The 22,111-nt window shown below is 56.4% G+C and overlaps 1 protein-coding gene across 2 annotated transcripts in view; it reads right to left on the reverse strand.

The window, feature by feature from the left end:
• Positions 1-7,181: 7,181 nt before the first annotated feature.
• The window catches only part of OTUD5 (OTU deubiquitinase 5), a 73,450-nt gene continuing 58,520 nt past the window's right edge, over positions 7,182-22,111 (reverse strand). For both annotated transcript variants that reach the window (XM_038747922.1, XM_038747923.1), the window contains exons 3-9: positions 13,144-13,208; positions 12,795-12,951; positions 12,348-12,496; positions 9,648-9,833; positions 9,249-9,456; positions 8,968-9,081; positions 7,182-8,660 (exon numbers count right to left, since the gene is read on the reverse strand). In XM_038747922.1, the coding sequence (XP_038603850.1) occupies positions 8,539-8,660; positions 8,968-9,081; positions 9,249-9,456; positions 9,648-9,833; positions 12,348-12,496; positions 12,795-12,951; positions 13,144-13,208 (1,001 nt within the window). In that variant the 3' untranslated portion in view covers positions 7,182-8,538. The remainder of the gene's footprint in view (positions 8,661-8,967; positions 9,082-9,248; positions 9,457-9,647; positions 9,834-12,347; positions 12,497-12,794; positions 12,952-13,143; positions 13,209-22,111) is intronic.

Here is a 22,111-nt window from a genome sequence, read left to right on the forward strand (position 1 = left end):
AAAAGATCTAATAATAATAATAATAATAATGTTGGTATTTGTTCATTTATTCAATTTATTTACTGAGCGCCGAACTCCGGGCCTTCAAGGAATCCATCGAGCCGTACTGCTTGGACATCCTGGAAATTCTGTCTGGTGATAAGAGATGGACCCTAAAGTCCCAGAAGCCCCACACCCAAAAGATCTAATAATAATAATAATAATAATGTTGGTATTTGTTCATTCATTCAATTGTATTTACTGAGCACTGAACTCCGGGCCTTCAAGGAATCCATCGAGCCGTACTGCTTGGACATCCTGGAAATTCTGTCTGGCGATAAGAGATGGACCCTAAAGTCCCAGAAGCCCCAGACCCAAAAGATCCAGTAATAATAATAATAATGTTGGTATTTTTTCATTCATTCAGTCGTATTTATTGAGCACCGAACTCCGGGCCTTCAAGGAATCCATCGAGCCATACTGCTTGGACATCCTGGAAATTCTGTCTGGCGATAAGAGATGGACCCTAAAGTCCCTGAAGCCCCCAGACCCAAAAGATCTAATAATAATAATAATAATAATGTTGGTATTTGTTCATTCATTCAATCGTATTTATTGAGCGCCGACTGTGACTAAACTCTTGGAGAGTCCAAGTCAGCAACAGATAGAGACGGTCCCTACCCAACAACGGGCTCCCAGTCCACAACCGGGAGACAGACAACAAAATAAAACACGTAGACAGGTGTCAACATCGTCAGAGTAAATAGAATTAGAGCTATAAGCACATCATTAACAAAATAAATAGAATAGTAAATATGTACAGGTAAAATAAATAGAGTAATAAATCTGTACAAATATATATACAAGTGCTGTGGGGAGGGGAAGGAGGTAGGGCAGAGGGGGGGATGGGGAGGAGGAGAGGAAAAAGGGGGCTCAGTCTGGGAAGGCCTCCTGGAGGAGGCCTTTGTTAAACCTTACTATTTATTAATTATTTATTAGCTATTGATTATTTATTAACTATTTGTTAAGCGCTCACTATGTGCCAAGCACTGTTCTAAGTGCAGGGGTAGATACAAGGTAATCAGGTTGTCCCACGGGGGGCTCAGAGTCTTCATCCCTATTTTACAGATTCATCACCATTTTACAGATGAGGTAATAATAATAATGATGGTATTTGTTAAGCACTTACTATGTGCAAAGCACTGTTCTAAGTGCTGGGGAGGTTACAAGGTGATCGGGTTGTCCCACGTGGGGCTCAAAGTCTTAATCCCCATTTGACAGATGAGGGAACTGAGGCCCAGAGAAGTGAAGTGACTTGCCCAAAGTCACACAGGTGACAAGTGGCAGAGCCGGGATTTGAACCCATGACATCTGGCTCCAAAGCCCGGGCTCTTTCCACTGAGCCACGCTGCTGCTTCTCTTCTTTCCTGCTACAGGGTCAGGAAAGCACTCGGTAAATGCCATGGACTGGCATGATAATAATAATAGCATTTATTAAGCGCTTACTATGTGCCAAGCACTGTTCTAAGCGCTGGGGAGGTTACAAGGTGATCAGGTTGTCCCACGGGGGGCTTCCAGTCTTCATCCCCATTTGACAGATGAGGGAACTGAGGCCCAAGAGAAGTGAAGTGACTTGCCCAAAGTCACACAGCTGACAAGTGGCAGAGCTGGGATTTGAACCCATGACCTCTGACTCCAAAGCCCGGGCTCTTTCCACTGAGCCACGCCGCTGCTTCTCTTCTTTCCTGCTAGAGGGTCAGGAAAGCATTCGGTAAATGCCATGGATTTGCATGATAATAATAATAATTATTATTATTATAGCATCTAAGCGCTGGGGAAGTTACAAGGTGATTAGGTTGTCCCACGGGGGGCTCACAGTCTTAATCCCCATTTTACAGATGAGGGAACTGAGGCCCAGAGAAGTGAAGTGACTTGCCCAAAGTCACCCAGCTGACAAGTGGCAGAGCCGGGATTTGAACCCATGACCTCTGACTCCAAAGCCCGGGCTCTTTCCACTGAGCCACGCTGCTGCTTCTCTTCTTTCCTGCTAGAGGGTCAGGAAAGCACTCGGTAAATGCCATGGATTTGCATGATAATAATAATAAATAGCATTTATTAAGCGCTTACTCTGTGCAAAGCACTGTTCTAAGCGCTGGGAAGGTTAAAAGGTGATCAGATTGTCCCACGGGGGGCTCCCAGTCTTCATCCCCATTTGACAGATGAGGGAACTGAGGCACAGAGAAGTTGACTTGACCAAAGTCACACAGCTGACAAATGGTAGAGCCGAGATTTGAACCCATGACCTCTGACTCCAAAGCCCGGGCTCTTTCCACTGAGCCACGCTGGCTGATCGATCGATCGATCGATCGATCAATTGGAGGCCTAAAGGTGCTCCCGGGGGGAGCCGGTTGGGAAAGGGGACCTCCACCCAGAAACCGGAAATGTGGCAACAGGGCCTTCCCTACCCAGCCAGGGGAACCGGTTCTGAAATAGGAACCGGGGAAGGCCGAGTCCGGCCTCGGTTTCCCCCTGGGTGCCAGAGTCGGAGTCAGGGCGGGGGAGAGGCTGGTGAGTGGACGGCGTGTGGGCACGAGAAATGCCAACCGTCATTAATGGTACTAGTCTGGATGACTCCCAAGTCCCCTGGCCCCATTCTCAAGAGAGGGAATGAGGCCCTGCCAGGGAATCAAATAACTCGGCCCTCCTTCCGGGTCACGGGGCAGGTCCATTAATAGAATCCAGGCGTCCCCACCAGGAGTATTTTGAACGCCCTGCCCAACCCCTTTAATCGGTCTCAGGGGTGGAGGAGCAGCGTGGCACAGTGGAAAGAGCCCCGGCTTTGGAGTCAGAGGTCATGGGTTCAAATCCCGGCTCTGCCAATTGTCAGCTGTGCGACTTTGGGCCACTCACTTAACTTCTCTGGGCCTCAGCTGCCTCATCTGGAAAATGGGGATTAAGACTGTGAGCCCGCTGTGGGACAACCTGATCACCAGCGCTTAGAACAGTGCTTTGCACATAGTAAGCGCTTAATAAATGCCATTATTATTATCATTATTACTGGGGTGTGCGTGGGACAACCTGATCACCAGCACTTAGAACAGTGCTTTGCACATAGTAAGCACTTAATAAATGCCACTATTATTATCATTATTATTATCACTGGGGTGTGCGTGGGACAACCTGATCATCAGCGCTCAGAACAGTGCTTTGCACATAGTAAGCGCTTAATAAATGCCATTATTATTATCATTATTATTATTACTGGGGTGTGCGTGGGACAACCTGATCACCAGCGCTTAGAACAGTGCTGTGCACATAGTAAGCGCTTAATAAATGCCATTATTATTATCATTATTATTATCACTGGGGTGTGCGTGGGACAACCTGATCACCAGCGCTTAGAACAGTGCTTTGCACATAGTAAGCACTTAATAAATGCCATTATTATTATCATTATTATTATCACTGGGGTGTGCGTGGGACACCCTGATCACCAGCGCTTGGAACAGTGCTTTGCACATAGTAAGCGCTTAATAAATGCCATTATTATTATTATCATTATTATTATTACTGGGGTGTGCGTGGGACAACCTGATCACCAGCGCTCAGAACAGTGCTTTGCACATAGTAAGCGCTTAATAAATGCCATTATTATTATCATTATTATTATTACTGGGGTGTGCACCGGTATCTTCACTCACGGGTGGCTATGGGACGGAGAGGAAGTTAGAGAGGGTTCCCCTATCATTCATTCATTCAATCGTATTTATTGAGCGCTGACTGTGTGCAGAGCACTGGACTATTCTATTTATTTTATTTTGTTCATATGTTTTGTTTTGTCGTCTGTCTCCCTCTTCTAGACTGTGAGCCCGTTGTTGGGTAGGGACCGGCTCTAGATGTTGCCAACTTGGACTTCCCAAGCGCTTAGTCCGGTGCTCTGCATATAGTAAGCGCTCAATAAATACGATTGATTGATTGATTGATTGGACTGAGCGCTCAAGTCGGCAACGTAGACGGTCCCTACCCGACGACGGGCTCGCAGTCTAGAAGGGGGAGACGGACAACGAAACAAAAGAAAGCATGGGAGTGGAAATCGGAAGATCTGCGTTCTAATCCCGGCCCCGCCACTTTTCTTCTGGGCGGCCTAGCGGCTCGTCCGTTTGCATTAAGCGCTCAGTACAGTGCTCTGCACACAGTAAGCGCTCAATAAATACGATTAATTTATTGACTGATTGATTTGCAGGCCTCCGGGTGGCCAGCGGCGGGTCCCGTTCACGTTCGGCCCTCGCTAGCCTCTGCCGCTGGCTTGGGAAGCAAAGGAGTCGTATGGGAGCTGGACGGAGGACACCCTGACCAATCAATCGATCGGTGGTATTTATTGAGCGCTTACTATGTGGAGAGCACCCATCTAAGCGCTTGGGAGGATACGACTGAATTAGCAGACACGCTCCCTGCCCTTAATGAGCTTACAGTCTACAGGGGGGCGACACGTTTAATATGAATAATTTATAATAAATAAAGACATGTACATAAATGCAATGGGGTCGGAGGTGGGGCGAATATCAAACGTCCAAAGATCACAGATCCAAGTGCGGAGGCGACGCAGAAGGGAGAGTGACCCGGGGAAGAAAGGGCTTAATCACGGAAGGCCTCGTGGAGATGTGACCCGACACCAAGGCCCACGCAACCAGCCCGCCTTAATAATAATAATAATAATAATGATGGCATTTGTTAAGCGCAAAGCACTGTTCTAAGCGCTGGGGGGGGGGGAAACAAGGTGACCAGGTTGTCCCGCGTGGGGCTCACAGTCATCATCCCCATTTTGCAGATGAGGTGGCCGAGGCTCCGAGAAGCGAAGTGACTTGGCCAAAGGTCACACAGCAGACACGTGGCGGAGCCGGGATTCGAACCCACGACCTCTGACTCCAAAGCCCGGGCTCTTGCCACTGAGCCACGCTGCTTCGCCTGTAGTCACACCAACTCCGGCCTTCCAGCACCTTGTTTCTTCGCTCGCCGTGAACCGTTCAGGACCTTTCTGAACAACACCTAGTTGCTTCCTGTGCTTCAAGACTAACCCCCCTGCCATCTTTCCCACCCTGGGTCTCCACTCCCGGAGTTGTTCAGTCCCCCAAGGCCGGAGTCTTGACAGGGAGGAGCTCACGGGGTCTTCCAGATCTGCTTCTCCTCCCTCCTGGGCTCTGGGGGGGGCGGGGGATTTTTTTCTGTACTAAGCGCTGGGGTAGATCAATCAATCAATCAATCGTATTTATTGAGCGCTTACTATGTGCACAGCACTGTACTAAGCGCTTGGGAAGTACAAACTGGCAACACATAGAGACAGTCCCTACCCAACAGTGGGCTCACAGTCTAAAAGATACCAACTGTGGGCCTCACAGTCAATCCCCATTTTAACATCTGAGGTAACTGAGGCACGGAGAAGTGAAGCAGCTTGCCCGCGGTCACGCCGGCAATGGAACCCAGGTCTGTGCTCTTTCCACTAGGCTACGTTGCTTCTCTAGGGCTTTCCCAAGTGTGAATGGGGGTTTACGCGATCACATCCATCAGGAAGTATTCCCGGGCAAGATAAACAGTCCATCGTCTCTCCACGTGCTGTTTTCTCCCAACACCCTCCCCCAAATTGCCCATTTCTTCACCTGGCCAGAAGTGGGACCGTGGCTCAAGGGGATATGACCGGGAAAGCTCCCGCCCCCCAACCCTTACTCCGCAACCACCGTCTTCCCATCCAGGTCCCCGGATTGACGGGTGCCACTTGGGAGCCACGGGATTCGGGGGCGGGAGCCGAGGCGGAGGAGGCTGGGAGTTCTCCCTCCTCCTTGGACCGTGGGACCTGATTACCTGGTATCTGCCCCGGCGCTTACGACAGTGCTTGGCACATAGTAAGTGCGTACAAAGCACCACAGTTAACGTTTAAAATAAAATAACGCCAAACATAAATGCAAGCAGCAGCAGCAGCACACAAGTCCCAGAACGGAGACAGTACAGCCGTCTACTGGTCAAGTCTCCCCCTTTTAGACTGTGAGCCCACTGTTGGGTAGGGACTGTCTCTATATGTTGCCAACTTGGACTTCCCAAGCGCTTAGTACAGTGCTCTGCACACAGTAAGCGCTCAATAAATACGACTGATGATGAAGGGGCCACCTCATATGTTTGTACATACTTATTACTCTATTTTACTTGTACGTATTTATTCTATTTGTTTTATTTTGTTAATATGTTTTGTTCTCTGTCTCCCCCTTCTAGCCTGTGAGCCCGCTGTTGGGTAGGAACCGTCTCTATATGTTGCCAACTTAGACTTCCCAAGCGCTTAGTACAGTGCTCTGCACACAGTAAGCGCTCAATAAATACAATTGATGATGAAGGGGCCACCTCATATGTTTGTACATAGTTATTACTCTATTTTACTTGTACGTATTTATTCTATTTGTTTTATTTTGTTAATATGTTTTGTCTGTCTCCCCCTTCTAGCCTGTGAGCCCGCTGTTGGGTAGGAACCGTCTCTATATGTTGCCAACTTGTGCTTCCCAAGCGCTTAGTACAGTGCTCCGCACACAGTAAGTGCTCGATAAATACGACTGAATGAATGAATGAATGAATGAATGAATGAATGAATGAATGAAAAGGGACCTCTGATGTCCAGAGGACCCCCGGGGACAAGCATGGACAGGAACAGAAATCAGGCCCAGACCCACACCTCCGGTTTTGTGGGCCCCGCTCGGTGGACTCCCTCCGGCACTGCCCGAAACGGTAGCCCCGCTCCCCCCGATCCCACCTAGGAATCAGGCCGGACCTCCAAGCGAGCAGGCTGGACCAGCCCAGGAAAGGGAGTGGAGGGCCCCGTCCCCGTGATCTTTCGATGCCAGCCGGGCACCGTCCCCAAGATGGGCCCTTCCTGCTCCGGCGCCCCTCTTTGCCGATGCTCGTTCGTGGGGGTCCCCGGACTCACCCGGAGCAGGCGATGTCGTATCCGGCTCACGTCGTCGGTCTTCGCAGAGGCTTGGCATGGAGGGAACGACAACCAGCTTTAGAGCGAAGGCACCCCTGCTCTTCAAACCCACGAGGGCCCCACGGAAACATGCGCCGTTGCTGCTTTTTTGTCTCCGATCTCCTGCCGTCCCCTCTTGCCTCCCCAGGCCCCAAGACGACCCCAGTCTTGGCCAAACATTACCGAGTCGGGGCAGGGAAAACTGACATTTGGTTTTATTGTGCCAAGGACGTTACAAACGGCAGAGATTCAAAAACCTGCAGGGGAGGGAGGCACCCTGCTCCTCGCCTCCCCCCCGTCCGGCTCCCTCGGGCATCCCCATTGTGCGGGAGGCCCCGAAGCAGGGAGAACGGGATGTCCATCGTCCCGTGTTGGGCGGCGCCCGGGCCCCCTACCTTCCAGGAGGCACGGTAATGTCAAACGCTAGGCCCCCGGGGAGGGCTTGGTGAATCCCTTTCCTGGGTTGCAGGAGAGTTCGTCGGCGGCCGGGGCCCGGGCGACCTCCTGGGAGTTGGCGGGTCTGGGGCTGGGAAGTCCATCCCATCTTCCGAAGCCCTCGAGCGGCGGTAGGGCGGGATGGGGTGGGTAGGGGTGTCGGGGTCGCTCACACCAGGGTCCCTCAAGGCGTCGCCCATGACACCCCTCTCTGCCCTTCCTCTGCCCCCCGGCCCCGGCCCCGGGGTCTGCGGGGCCCGGTTGCTCCGTCCCCGGCCGGATCCCCCGGCCCGTGGGGTCGGAAGCCTCGGCGGCGCCACGGATGCCGACTGCCCACCCATTGAGATCCCCGTACCACGGGACACGCGGTGCTCAGGCCACCCGCGCTCACCTCTCACCCCTTTCCGGCACCCTCGCCGTGGATCTCTACGCCCTCCACCCCACCAACTGCGGCTAACCCCTTCCCTCTCCGTCCCGCTACGCCCATCCCTCCAACCCCCTTCGCTGTCCAGAGAGAAGCCATCTCTTCTCCGTTGGGACTGGGTGGTTGTTGTTTTTTTATAAGACAAAATTAATTTTTAACAAAGGAAAAAAAAAATTGAATGCTCGGATGCCCTCAGTGGCAGGGACGGGGGCACTCAGGGGCCTCGTGGCCCCTGAAGTGATGGCGGCGAGGGAGGCGGGAAGGGGGAAGAAGTTCTTCCTTCTGCCCCACCTGCCCCGCAACAAAAATCTGAATTGAGAATCAAGAATTACTGACATTGTTGGGGATTGCTCACCTCGGGGGCTTCTCTCTCATTCTCTCTCTCTCACACCCACACATACACACTCACACTGTCCCACTCACTCACTCACTCTCTCACTCTTTCTCATCATCATCATCATCATCAAAACATGCACCTAGGTAAGTCCGCTGTGGCTAGCAAGGAAGTACGGGGGGACGGAGAGTATAATTATCGTCGGGAGGCCGGGGGAGATCAAGGGGGGCGCGCATGATAGAGGGGCAGGGGCAGGGCCGGGCCTCGGGCTGTGTGCGTGTGCGTCTGGTCCGGCTGGGCCGCGGGAGGGACGGGTCGAGGGCGGAGGAGGAGGAGGAGGAGGAGGACTTCCTTGACTAGATATCAACTCTTGTCCGGGGGAGGGTCTCTGTGCAGTGTGTTTTTCTTCATACTGTCCAGGTATTCCTGTTGGGAAACGGCCAGCACCGAGGCTAGGATCTCGTCATCGTCCCAGTCGTTCAGACCTGGGGAGGGAGACAGGGAGGTCAGGGAAGGGGGAGGGAAGGAGGGCTGCCCGGGAGGGTCCCCGCACGCGGGGTCCCCCCCTTTCCCCTTACGGCCGGAGGCGCCAGCTGGGCAGGTGACCGGACAACGGCCCGGGCGCGGGGGTGAGGAGGACGGCGGGGAGAGGAGGCCCCAACTAAGGGGCGGATTTGCGAATGTTTTCCGGGGCTCCGAAGCGGGGTGGGGGGTCCTTCTTCTGGCCGCCCGGGGCCGGCGGCTGGACCGGACGCCGGGGGGGATGGGGATCGGAGGACGCCCGGCGCTTACCAAAGGCGGTGGGGGACATCTGCTGGATGAGCGCCCGGCACTCCAGGGCAGGGTACAGGGACACGAGGGGGGAGGTGGCACGGTCGGCCCCCACGGACGACTGACTGCTCGTACCTGGCGGCGGACAGAGAAAGGGTCCCCTCAGCGGCACTGGCTCCTCGGCGGCTCCCATCGGGGGTGCCCGGAACGAGGGGCGGCGGGCGCCGGGCCTTACCGGCGTCGCTCGCCCGAGGCTCCTGCCGGCCCCGGAGGCGCAACGGCTCCCGGGAGGGCACACTGACCTGGGGCGCAGGGCGAGGGGGGCTTGGTGAGGGCGAGGGCGGCGGCGGTGCCCGGCGAGGGGGGCTTGGTGCCCAGTTCTCCGTGCAGTTCCGGGTGTTCGGGGGACGAGGCTGAGCTGCGCTGCCGGGGGGACCGACTGGTCCACTCTTCCAGGCCGCTGGAGGCGGCGGCTGTGGCCGAGCTGCAGGTGGCACTGGCTTTCCGGGGCTGGAGAGGCGGAGAGGCGGGCCGGCACGCTGGGTGGGTGGCCGAGGGTCCCGCCGTGGCCCACCCGGAGGCCGACGCCAACCGCCCCGCTGAGGCGGCTCTGCGGGAGAGGCCCCGCCCCCGGGGAACCCCGTTCCCTAGCTATCGCGCCAGCCCTTGACCCGCCTGGCCCGCCTAGGCCCTTCCCTGACCTGTCTGGCCTGCTTCTCCTGGTCCCGGAGCCACTGCAGGTAGGACTCGCGGGCCACCTGCTCCTCGATGGCCTCATTGGTGGCCTCCCAGTCGGTGGCTCGCTTCTTGTCCTCCAGCATCTGCTGCTCAATCCAAGACTCCTCTGAGGTCTTGATGGCGTTCTTCATCAGGGACTGCTCGGCAAACTGCGGGCAGGGGGGACGACTCAATGTCTAGGGCGGGAGGCCCACTGCCCCCTCTCCCCATACTGTTACGCTGGGGGCGGGGGTCGCTTGGAGGGGCCCGGGGTCACGAGCCTGGATGTGGGTACCTGAAGACGGGGGGGGGAAACACTGGAGCCGAGTTATTTCCGTGTCCGGTGGCAGACCGGAGGGGGCACCGGGAATGCTGGCAGGGGAGTACAGGGGGAGGGGAGAAGGGAGGGCACCCCGAACAAGTGGGGCTGGGAAGCCTGTTTCCGCAGACTCGCATCCCAGGCGGGACAGAGGGGTGCCGGGAAGCAAAGATGCTTCCTCTGGTGGGCCGGCCGCCGGGGTGGCCAAATGTCAGCGTTTATTTTGGCAAAGCAGCTGCCCGCCTAGGGGGTGGGGGCGGCCCAACGGCACGCTCCGGGGTTAACCCCCTCACCTCCACGCTGCCCTCGTGCACCCCAGACACCTCCTTCACGGGGATTTTGCTCGGGCTGGGAGAGCCCCGACTCGGGGTTTCGCATCCCCAAGCCCGACTGCGGCTCACTGGGCTTGCTGGGGGCGGATTCCACCTTCCGGCCCGGGTCCCGGGAAGAACTCCGCCGGTGTCGGTGATGCAGCTTTGTCGGGGCCCAGACGACCGTGGGACCCAATACTCACCTCCTCTCTTTAGCGACCAGACCCCTAACGGAGGCCGGGGCTGCGAGGAGGGGCCCCAGGCACATGGCATCAGAAGCCTGTTTGGGGGCCAATCTAAGCATCCCAACAAGGCTGCGTTGTTGACGACTGCCGCCTCCAGGGTCAAGGCAGGTTGGGGAAAGGGGTGAGGGCCGCCAGAGTCCGGCCTCTTTAGCCTTGGGGTTTCTGCCAGGATTCGGGCCTCAATTTTCCCCTCGGGACACGGGTCTCCCTGGGGGAAATCCAGGTGCTTTTAACTCCTCAGTGAAAATGGTGTCCAAGGGCTCCACTCTTCCTTGGTCCATTGACCGTGACCCCCAAACATGCCCCCGTAGCTACCAGACCGAGATGCCCCTACTCCTTTCTGAGTCCTCTCCGAGCTTCGGGCAAGGAAAGCCCCGCTTCATCCCAAGAAAGCCCCGCTTCATCCCGGGAATTCTTGGGGAGGCAATTCCCTCTCCTTAGGATGGAGAGGGCCCCTGGGAAATGCTCTGGGCACCTCAGACGGAAGAGGCAAAATGAGGGAAGAGAAGGTGGGGTGGAGGTGGAGGGCAGAGGGAAGGGAAGAGGGGTGGGACGCTCATCCCCTTCTCCCTCTTCCTTGTATCCCTGTGGAAGAGGGATTCTAGACCGTGAGCCCACAGTTGGGTAGGGACCGTCTCTATACGTTGCCAACTTGTACTTCCCAAGCGCTTAGTATAGTGTTCTGCACACAGTAAGCGCTCAATAAATACGAATGAATGAATGAATGAATGAAAAGGAGGTCGGCGTGGAATGGGCTAAGTCCTCCTCCATCCAGGAGGCACAGATACAGTCGGGAAGCTCCAAGCTGGAGCTGACCGGGAACCCGAGTGTCCTGGCGTCCAGCCTTCTGTCTGACCGAAGGTACATCAGGATTGGGGGGGGTGCCATTCTAACCCAAGTGTATCGGGGATTCCCGAGGGCAGACGGGAGGTGGGAAGTGAAACAGGCAGCCAGGAGGCTGAAATCAACCGCTGAGGCCCGGGCCCCGGGCGAAAGTGCAGTGGGGCAGAAACAGAAAGCCCCCGAGAGAGGGGCGGGGTGGGGGCGACATGATTTTCCCTCCCTCCACAACTTCAGGCCACCTGAATCCCCACCCAGGGAGGGCGAGGGCTCGGGTGAGGAATCAGCACCCGGATTTTTAGGCCGGGATCCCGGCCGGCGGGGCTAGGGAGGAAGAAGGGGTGGGGAGGGGGAGAGGAAAGGGCAGGTTGCAGGGGATACCAAGTCCGGCCCGGCCCCACCTCCCAAAATAGATCCCGGTGGCCGTGTGCCCGGCTGGAGCTGCGCTGAGCCTCCTGGGCACGTAGGCTGGCAGCTGCTCACGGGGATGGGGGGCAGGGGAGAAGACCTCTAGCAGGCGCCTATGCGGGAGAGGAGGGAAGGGGCGTGCGGGAGGAGGCACGGAAAGCAGGAGAAGGAACAGAGACAGACAGAAAGAGAGAGGCAGGGAGAGGGGCTCTGGAACCTGGGGAAGCTGAGCTCCCTTCCTAGCTTTGCCCTGACCCCGCCGTCCGTCCGTCCGTCCGTCCGTCAGCGGCGTGGGAGGGCTTCCCTCTCCGCTACGCACCACCGCCTGACGGCCCCCCAAATATCGGGAGGGGGTGCGGAGAACGGGGCCCTGGAAGAGAGAGGACGCCCTTAAGGCAGCCCTTTCGGCCGTAGCGCCGAACCCGTATCCTCACCCTCCGGAGGGCCGGTCTTCGCCACGCTTTCCTGCTTTCAGCAAAGAGCCTTGAGGAGGGCGCAGGGCCCCAGGGGCACGGGTACTGAGTGACCGGCTGGGGGCAGGGGTAGAGGACGGCGACTCACCCCAGGTTTGAAGGAGGGGAGTCCTAGTCCCACCCCTATCGTGGCTTTGTTGGGATTCACCACCGAATTGTAGTGGATGTTGCGGTGGTAGCTGACCCGGATTGGCTCGTCCTCATTCTGCTGGATGCCATGGAACGTGTTGATGGGCTCTGGGGCGAAAAGCAGCCGATCACCTCTCGGCCTGGCGGTCCGGGGTGGGGGACGGGGACGGGGGATCCTCCCCGTTCGGCCCTAGCCCAATCCCACTGGGGCGTCCCAAGTTGCTCTCACATGCCTCCTCCCCCAGAGCGGTTCCCCGGAGGGCTTCACACCATCCCTGTGGTCCCCAGCCTGCAAGTCGGGTCCCCGTGAGTCCTTCCTCGGCTCCAGGGCGCTCGTGGAGCGTATGAGGGGTCTTCCCCGGCGGGGGCCGGGCCAGGCCGGGCCGGGCGGCGGCGTGCCCAGTACCTGTGCTGTACTGATACACCTCCACGGGCCGGTTGTACATCTCGGCCATGGCCTGCATCTCAATGTGGTTGCCGTGGCAGTTGTTTTTTCGCTTCCGGTTGATGTACGTGGTGAAGTCTTCCGTGACGTAGTTGGAAAAGTAGTCGGCGTTCTTCATCTGCCAGAGAGGGGCACCGGCGGAGGGTCCAGGAGGCGCCGTCAGTTGGGGGGACGAGGCCACTCTCCTGCCCCTTCCCCCCAGCCCGGACGGTGATCGGGCCCCGGGAGGGCGGAGGCCGCCCCGAATGCTGCCCCTCGGGCCGAGGCCGTCTTTCCCTTCCGCCCCCGCCGGCCCCGGGCCGGGCCTCACCAGATAGTCCATGCAGTGCTTCCGGACGACCTCGTGCATATCCTGGTCACCGTACACTTGATCGGCTGCAAGACAGAAGGGAGGGGTGGACGGGGCGGTCAGAGATCCAGGGGTCGGGAGAAGCCGCTTGAGATCGCTTCGGGCTAAGTCCTTCACGATCAGAAACCGTGGCACTCTCCCTGCCCTCCGATCCGTGTTCCAGCCACGGGCCGCCTGCCCGCCAGGACCGGGGGTCGAGGTGGGTGGCTGAGGTCGCGTTCCCCGGCAGGGCGTCTCTCGGGAAAGAGACGAACCTGAGCTTATTTCGCAACAGGAGTGTTTACTGAGCGCCCGCCGGGCACAACGCACTATATTAAGCGCTCGAGAAGTGCACGACAAGCGACGCTTCCCTGCCCGCGAGCAGCTTGCCCTCTCCCGGGGGAGGCAGACATAAAAGGATTTCCAGAGTAATCTAAAGAGATGATTGAGGGCATTTACCTGCGTAAGTGCTGAGGATGAGTAGGTGCACGGGGCTACAGAGGGCTGATGCGTTTATATGGCTTGGGATGCTGGGAATTAATTGGGGAAGTGGGCTTTGGGGAGGGCTGGGGTCTGATGGATTTGGGGAGGAGTTCCAAGCCAGGAGATGGAGGCACCGCAGGTCATCGGAGTGACTGATCGACTGGCAGATTGAGGAATGGATTGAGCCATCCCCTCCTCCTCCTCCTCCCACTCTCTACTCCAGCTTGGGAGGGTCAGCTTTGCCAGGGGGGCATGTTTTTGGGGTCCACCTACTCCGCAGGGCTCTCTACCTCTGGGCCGCTTGGCCCTCCCCAGCATAGTACTGGGGAAGGCGGGCCTGGTTCGGAGCAGCGGGACTGCAGGCAGATAAGGGTGCTTGGCTTATTTTTTCCACATTCCCGCTCGCCTGCACTCCTTGGGCTGGTTGCACCACGCAAGAGAACCACGGAACACCAGCACTTGGGGCAGTTTGGAGGGCAGGAAGGAGAAGAAGAAGAAGAAAAAGAAGTTCTGCTTTTTCCTCTCTCCCTATCCCAGCACTGGAAGTCGAGGACTAAATCTATAGCACTTGGATTTTTCCTTCCCCGACCGCATAGGTACCTGTCTTTTCTTCAGTAGCCCCCAGACCTGTCCCCGACCTGCTGGTGGGGGGACTGGTTTCCTCGTCGGTAAACTGGGGATTCGATACCCGTCCTCCCTCCCCACGCCCGCCAAGACCGTGAGCCTCGTGCGAGTCGGGGAGTACGTTCGACCGGATTATCTTGTAGCTCCCTCAGTGCTTAGAACGGAATACGTGCTTGACGAATACCACGGCTGTTCCTCTTATTGTTACCATTAAGATGGGGAGTCGAGATTCCTGAGTCCAAGTTCTAGCGCCACCGGATAGGGAACACGTTACTTCCTTCTCAGGGCCTCAGTTTCCCCTTCTGGGGAGTGGGGAGGCCTATGTAAACAAGGATGTGGGTTTTGCGGCCACCCACCCACAGCCCTTACAGCAAGTCACGTGCTGGAACCAGAGCCCCGTTGCCTTTCTTAGAAGCTGTGACCACAGGGCCTAGCTGCGGCTTCGCGACTTTGGGATGCTATTTTTATTGGCCGGGTTGGGGGAGCGATATCGGCCAGTGCCGGTAAACAGGAACTGAGCGGGAGGGGTTAAAACAGGGCTCTGGGCTGGGGCCTCAGGGCTCAAAAGGGAGGATGGTGGGCTCTGCCCTCTTCCACCAGAGTTAGAGGGGAAATGATTCCAGAGCCGAAGGGCAGCTGGGCTACTCCTCTCCCTGCCTCCTCGGGGGCGGCGGGAGGAAGCACGTTATTTCCAGAAGAAAGGGTCGGCCCCGTGACCCTCAGAGGCGGCCTCCCATCCAGGCCTCGGGCTGGAGTTCAGGCAGGCAGCCGGGAGGAAGGCCCCTGACGGGAGGTCCCGAGAGGCGGCAATCCTGGGCCGAAGCCTCAGCTCCTCCTCTCTCGGCCAAGGGTGGGCTGGGGCTCCCCGGGCGGCTCTTGCCTCATGGAAAAGTCCGAATCGGGGGGGACGATTCCGCCTCCGTGATTCCCCCGGAGGCGGTGGGTCGGGGGGCTTGGCCAGGCACGGCCATCGGAAAAGATGGAACGGCGAGCGGCCTTCCTTGCGAAGGCAAGAAAGGTCAAGGGATGGGGATGAGGAGGAGCAGCCAGGAGGAAACGTTGATCTCCAGGAGGGGCCGCACCTCGGTGGGTCTCGGGACTCTCCCGATCACATCCCGAGGGGTCCCTACCTTTCTCCTGTGCCCCCCAAACTGCCTCCTGACAGACCACCTGGCCAGGCAGCGGGGCCTCCTCTCAGCGTGACCTCAACAGAACAGGCGTGGAAGCGGGAGGGGTCGATCCCTCGGGGAAAACCAAAGGTGCCCTAGTGGGACGGGCCCACCCATTTGCCGAGCACCCCGCCCCACTCCGGGCACCCTAAACCCCGGCCTCTTACTTCAAGGGTGCCCAGCGGGCGTAGAGACCCAGGCCTCTGGGGCAACTCTCAAATCAGCGTGACTCGCCCTGTGACTGATCCCTCCTTTCCCTCAGGACCTTCTATCCCGCCCACTACAATCACACTAGCTTCCCATTAGGGATGGGGGCGGGAAGAGTCTCAACCTCATCCACAGCCCTGAAGTTCCCCAGACCTTCCAGGATCGAGTCCCGCCCCTCAACGTTACCTCTAGTCCCCACTGTATCAGGAAGAGATCCTGTGTTCTCTCCTCCTGCTTCAGCTATCGGGATCCATCCCATCCCATCCGGGCAAGCTGCCTCTCCCCCTCTTCACATCTCTCCCCTCCAGGCTGAGCCCTCTCGGGCTTCCCTACAGACACCTGAGTGGCCTGATGAATAACAGCCCCGCTGCTCTCGGTGTCCTTCTGACCTCCACTCTCCCTCTCCGTCTACCGTGATGAATAACGCCTACTGAAAAATGACGCTCGATAAATGTGAATTCCCAGAGTCCCCCCGTGACTGAAGGAGGATGCTTTCTTCCCCTGACGCAGCTTGCCCGGAGTGGTTGGCAGGCTGCAGAGGTGGGGGAATTCAGAGAACTTGTTTTGATGGAAACTGAAACGTCCTGGGTGCTGACGTTGCATTCGCGGTGGCTTCCACCTGCTCCTTCTCCCCTGGCTTCGTCAGGGGGCCGGGGCCAGGGTCATGCAGGGAATGCGGGGGCTGTAACCCAGGGCTTGGAGCTAAGGTGCGTTTTGCGGGGCAGGGAGGAGCACAAAATAAATCTGGACAGAGCACAATAAGTGGCTCTGTCGCTTACCTCCTGTCTCTTTGCCTCAGTTCCCTCTTCTGTAAAACGGGGATGAAATACCCATTCTCCCTCCCCTTTACATTGGGAGCCGTGGGACAGGGGCTGTGTCTGACCTGATCATCCTGCGTCGGCCCCAGGGCTTAGTACAGTGCTTGGCATACAGTAAGAGCTTGCCACATACCATTATTATTATTATTTAACGGCCATTTATTAAGTAATGACCATGTGCTTGCATGGTAGATAAAAGGTTACGTGCGAGGCACGTCTTTGTCTGATAATATATCTGATATATATGATGTCTAACTGATGGAGAAGCAGCGTGGCTCCGTGGAAAGAGCTCGGGCTTGGGAGTCAGAGGTCATGGGTTCGAGTCCCAGCCCCGCCACTTAGCTGTGTGACCTTGGGCAAGCCATTTAGCTTCTCTGGGCCTCAGTGACAAAATGGGGATGAAGACCGTGAGCCCCACGTGGGACCTGATCACCTTGTATCCCCCCCCCCAGCGCTTAGAACAGTGCTGTGCCCATAGTAAGCGCCTAACAAATGCCATCATTATTATTATTAAAATGGGGATTAAGACTGTGAGCCCCACGTGGGACAAGCTGATCCCCTTGTATCCCCCCCCAGCGCTTAGAACACATTGTAAGCGTTTATCAAATACCATCATTATTACACAAACAGCTGTGTAAAGGCAAGGGGGCAATTTAGAATTAAAATAGCACTCAACAGGTTTTAAGATGGCAGTGTAGCTACAGAATATCTTGGTTAATTAAAGGCAAGTCGAGTAGCGTACTAATAGCTTTGATGTCAAAACTACGAACGTTTTGTTGGGAATCAGGAAAGAGACCTGTAAGAGAATGGGCTCTTCTCCGCACTCCCTCCCACACCCCCCTGCCAAAAAAAAAAATATATATATATATTTCTAATAGCTCTAGATCTACGAGCCAACACTTCTGGTCCTGTCAGGAGCTGGACCCGATCCTCTTTCATTCACAGCGTAGGTCCGCAGCGGGGCCCAGAAGGTACGGTTCCGGGGTCCCATCCCCGGCCCCGGGGGGCCGCTTTGTCTTTCCTTTCTTGCTGTCTCAGTTTCCCACTAAACCGAGCAAGGACTACCCTGTGCACCCATCATCATCATCATCATCAATCGTATTTATTGAGCGCTTACTGTGTGCAGAGCACTGTACTAAGCGCTTGGGAAGTACAAGTTGGCAACTTGTACTTCCACTCCTGCCCGGCTTATGGGGGAAAGCGCCGAAGGAGACTTGGAGTACCTTGGCAATGGCAATGGCCACCGCAGGGCCCGGCCTCCTGACAGCTGTCTTTCCTCCAGTGGAAAGAGCCCGGGTTTGGGAGCCAGAGGTCATGGGTTCTAATTCCCACTCCGCCACTTGTCAGCTGTGTGACTCTGGGCAAGTCACTTAATCAATCAATCCATCAATCGTATTTATTGAGCGCTTACTATGTGCAGAGCACTGGACTAAGCGCTTGGGAAGTACAAGTTGGCAAAACATAAAGACGTTCCCTACCCAACAGTGGGCTCACAGTCTAGAACTTCTCTGTGCCTCAGCGACCTCATCTGTAAAATGGGGATGAAGACTGTGAGCCCCCCGTGGGACAACCTGATCACCCTGTAACCCCCCCCAGCACTTAGAACAGTGCTTCGCACATGGTGAGCGCTTAACGAATGCCATCATTATTATTATTCTATCCCTGAATGTTCATTTTGAGGAAAGCTCTCATCGCGGAATCCAGCCTAGGCCCAATGGACGAGACTTCTTCCAAATACTCCGCAGAGGGATCCTTCCACATATGCCCGGAAAGGAAAGTAGTGCCTTACCCAACCCACGATCCATCCTTCTCCTCTTCCGGGCCAACGCAAGCAACCAAGGTAACCAAGGCAACACCACCAGGCTCAATGGACTCCTCTCCCCACCACAATGGCTTCAACTCGCCAGAAGACCAGGATGACTCGAAGACGGACGTGTGGGGCGCGAGGATTTCTGAGGCCCCTCTCCCACCCAGGGCGGGTATAGCTACCCCCCCGGGAGATGTCGTCAGGCTCCTGGGAGTGGAAGAACGGTGGGAACGGCATCTGCCGGAGCCCTAGGGTGAGGGGAGAGGATCCGGGGGCCGGTCGGAAGATCGGAGACGGTAAAGGACAGGAGAGAGAAAAATCAATAGAGTGGATCTGGGGACTTTATTCCGGGCTTCCTGCTTCAGGTTCCCCAGCGAGAAAAGTGATCCTACGTCCCCCCGCTAGCTCCTCTCCCCGCCCCCCACCCTCCTTGCCCCTGCGGGCTCACGGAGGGTGGGAGCAGAGAAGTCGGCACACCTCGCTCTCGCCTCTTCCTCTGCAGACCCCTTCGGTCATGCCCTCCATTCTGCCCCAAACCTCCTCCCCTTTCAAATCCAGCAGACGAGGCCCCCCATCTTCAAGGTCCTCTTGAAATCCCCTATCGTACAGGATCTATCCACTAGGCCCCGCTTGTACTTCCCAAGCGCTTAGTACAGTGCTCTGCACACAGTAAGCGCTCAATAAATACGATTGATTGATTGATTGATTGATTCTCATTCCTCCCACCTCCTTGACCTGTACCCCAGAGAAGCAGCGTGGCTCAGTGGGAAGAGCCCGGGCTCTGGAGTCAGAGGCCATGGGTTCAAATCCTGCCTCCGCCGACTGTCAGCTGGGTGACTTTGGGCAAGTCACTTCACTGGGCCTCAGTTACCTCATCTGGAAAATGGGGATTAAAATTGTGTGAGCCCCCCGTGGGACAACCTGATCACCTCGTAACCTCCCCAGCGCTTACAACAGTGGTTGGCACATAGTAAGCACTTAAATACCAACATTATTATTATTATTATTATTATTATTATTTCCCTGATTGCCACTCATAGGGAGCTCTAGAGACAGGACAGAAGGACGAAGTCGACTAAGGCTGGACTTATTTCTCTCCAACTCGGGGCTTCACTAGCTACTTCTGCTTCCTTCCCAGCTTTCTTGGTTCACACCGGTCGGGCCAAGTGCAATATCCTACCTTGGATGGCTTTCCAAACCTCTTCCAGAGCCAGCTCTCCTCTTGGGAAAGGGATTAGCTGGACCACTCCCCGCTCCTCCCCTACAGGGAGCAAAATCCTGGCTTGAACAGTCAGTCTCTCTTCTGGCCCGGGGAAAGCTTAGCTCTTATCTGCAACTGCTTGCCAAGAAATGCCATTCCTGGCGGGCTTACCCTTTTTCTCCAGGCCCTGGAAAACCCAAACAGGCCCTATTTGCCACCCCAACTCTAAGGCTGCAGCCTATGCCAAAGATACAACGGTCTGACGGGGCCTACGGGTTGAGGCAGCTCAGGATGTTGCCAACTTGTACTTCCCAAGTGCTTAGTACAGTGCTCTGCACACAGTAAGTGCTCAATAAATATGATTGATTGATTGACAGTGAGGGAGAGGAAAAGGGTCATCCGTGCCCGCAGTGCCTTTTAAAAACACCCTTCAATCCACCTCATTTTTCTAGACTGTAAGCTTGTTGTGGGCAGGGAACGTGTCTACCGACTCCATTATAATGTACTCTCCCAAGCGCACAGTGAGTGCTCAATATGATTGATTGGGAGACTTTAATAATAGTAATAATAATGATGGCATTTGTTACGTGCTTACTATGCCCACAGCACTGTTCTAAGCGCTGGGGAGGATACAAGGTGATCAGATTGTCCCACGGGGGCCTCACAGTCTTCATCCCCATTTTACAAAGAAGGTAACTGAGGCCCAGAGAATAATAATAATAATAATTATGGCATTTATTAAGCACTTACTATACGCAAAGCACTGTTCTAAGCGCTGGGGAGGATACAAGGTGATCAGGTTGTCCCATGGGGGGCTCACAGTCTTCGTCCCCATTTTACATAGAAAGTAACTGAGGCCCAGAGAATAATAATAATAATAATGATGGCATTTATTAAGCGCTTACTATGCGCCAAGCACTGTTCTAAGCCCTGGGGAGGTCACAAGGTGATCAGGTTGTCCCACGGGGGGCTCACAGTCTTCATACCCATTTTACATATAAGGTAACTGAGGCCCAGAGAAGTGAAGTGACTTGCCCAAAGTCACCCAGCTGACAAGCGGCTGAGCCGGGATTTGAACCCACGACCTCTGATCCCAAGCCTGGGCTCTTCCCACTGAGCCGCGCTGCTTCTCTCCCTGGTTCCACTAGCAGCCGTGGCCCCTCTCCGAGTGCCCCAGAGAGGGGGTGGCGTGGAAATGCCCCCGCTGCTAAAATCCAGGGAATTTCCCCCCGTCCCACCCCGTCCCAGGGACCGGAGGGGAGGGTCACCCCTGCTCTACAGATGGGAGCACGGAGCCTCAGTGCCAGGACTTACCCAAGATTATTAAGCAAGAATGTGGGTTTAGGCCTGAGTCACCTGCAGACCAGGCAGTGAGAGCGAGAGAGACGGAAGGGTCGGGGGAGGGAGAGAGTGAGTGTTTGCGGGTGGGCGGCTGGGTGGGCAGTCACAGGGGGAACAGAGCCCGAAAAGAAAAGCCTAGTGGGCTCCTGTAGGTTCAGCTCAGGACAGGAAATGCTACTCAACACCTCCAGCTCAGGGATGCTAAAAACAAATCGCTCACGCGCGTGCGTACACACATACACCATCATCTCCTACCCCCTTCCCCACCTCCCGGCTCCCGGCCAGTAGCAGCAGATGCAGAGGGCGTAGAGAGATTCAAGGCTGTTTAGCTTTCCCCCGGAGAAATCCCCAAGTCATTCCCTCCGCCCCGCCACCGTCCCCCAGGACGAGCGGCCCCCCACAATCAGTAAGCAGGGAGGAGACAAAGGGCCCGTCCGGCTCTGGCCCCACAAGAGGAGGGGAGGGACGGCACCAAAGCCAATCGGGTCGAGATGGGTTTCGAGGGTTTCTTCTAGACTGTGAGCCCACTGTTGGGTAGGGACCGTCTCTAGATGTTGCCAACTTGGACTTCCCAAGCGCTTATAGTACAGTGCTCTGCACACAGTAAGCGCTCAATAAATACGATTGAATGAATGGAGGAGAGACGACACGGCCCCTCAGAAGAGGATCGGGCGGAGGGAGGGGCGGCGGCGGCTCTCCGCGGGCCAGCCGGAGTCCATTCCTTATGGGATAAGGTCAAGGGAGTCGAAGCGTGCGGTGGGGCCACGTCTGGTGAATGGTCAGTCGGGGGAGAGCCCTTTGCTCTGGCTTCGGACAAGGCTGGGGTTGCTCAATTCGGCACCGAAGGCAGCGTCAGGAAAGGTCTCGCCACTGACCCAAGGATGGGGGCACGGGGGTGTCGGCGGGAGGGCAGAGTGGGGTGAGGGGGGGATGCTGCAAACCGCCCTTACCACCACCCCTTCATCCCAGACGTCTCTTTGGGTCAGGAGGCCACCCGGAGTTGAGAGGCACCACCCCTTCCCTCCCCCAGGATCTCTTCACCGAGGGCTGAAACTAAAAGCCGCCAAGCTCAATTCTGCCGAGAGGCCTCCTTGCCGGTACCCTCTGCCCTACTGGGGGACCGGCCAAACCTTGGGGCAATGGGGACTTTGGCCTCCCTTTCTCCCCCACCCCTTCTCTGCCTCCGGAGTCAGGCAAATCAGTTGTGTCGTAACCTCGGGCCGGGGACCGGGATGCGGCCTCGTTTCAAAATCCGGAGCGTTTGCACAACCGTCAACGCAATGGCCGGTGAGACTCGAGC

This window comes from Tachyglossus aculeatus, chromosome 6 (assembly GCF_015852505.1).
Source record: "Tachyglossus aculeatus isolate mTacAcu1 chromosome 6, mTacAcu1.pri, whole genome shotgun sequence".
In the NCBI taxonomy this organism is placed as follows: domain Eukaryota; kingdom Metazoa; phylum Chordata; class Mammalia; order Monotremata; family Tachyglossidae; genus Tachyglossus; species Tachyglossus aculeatus.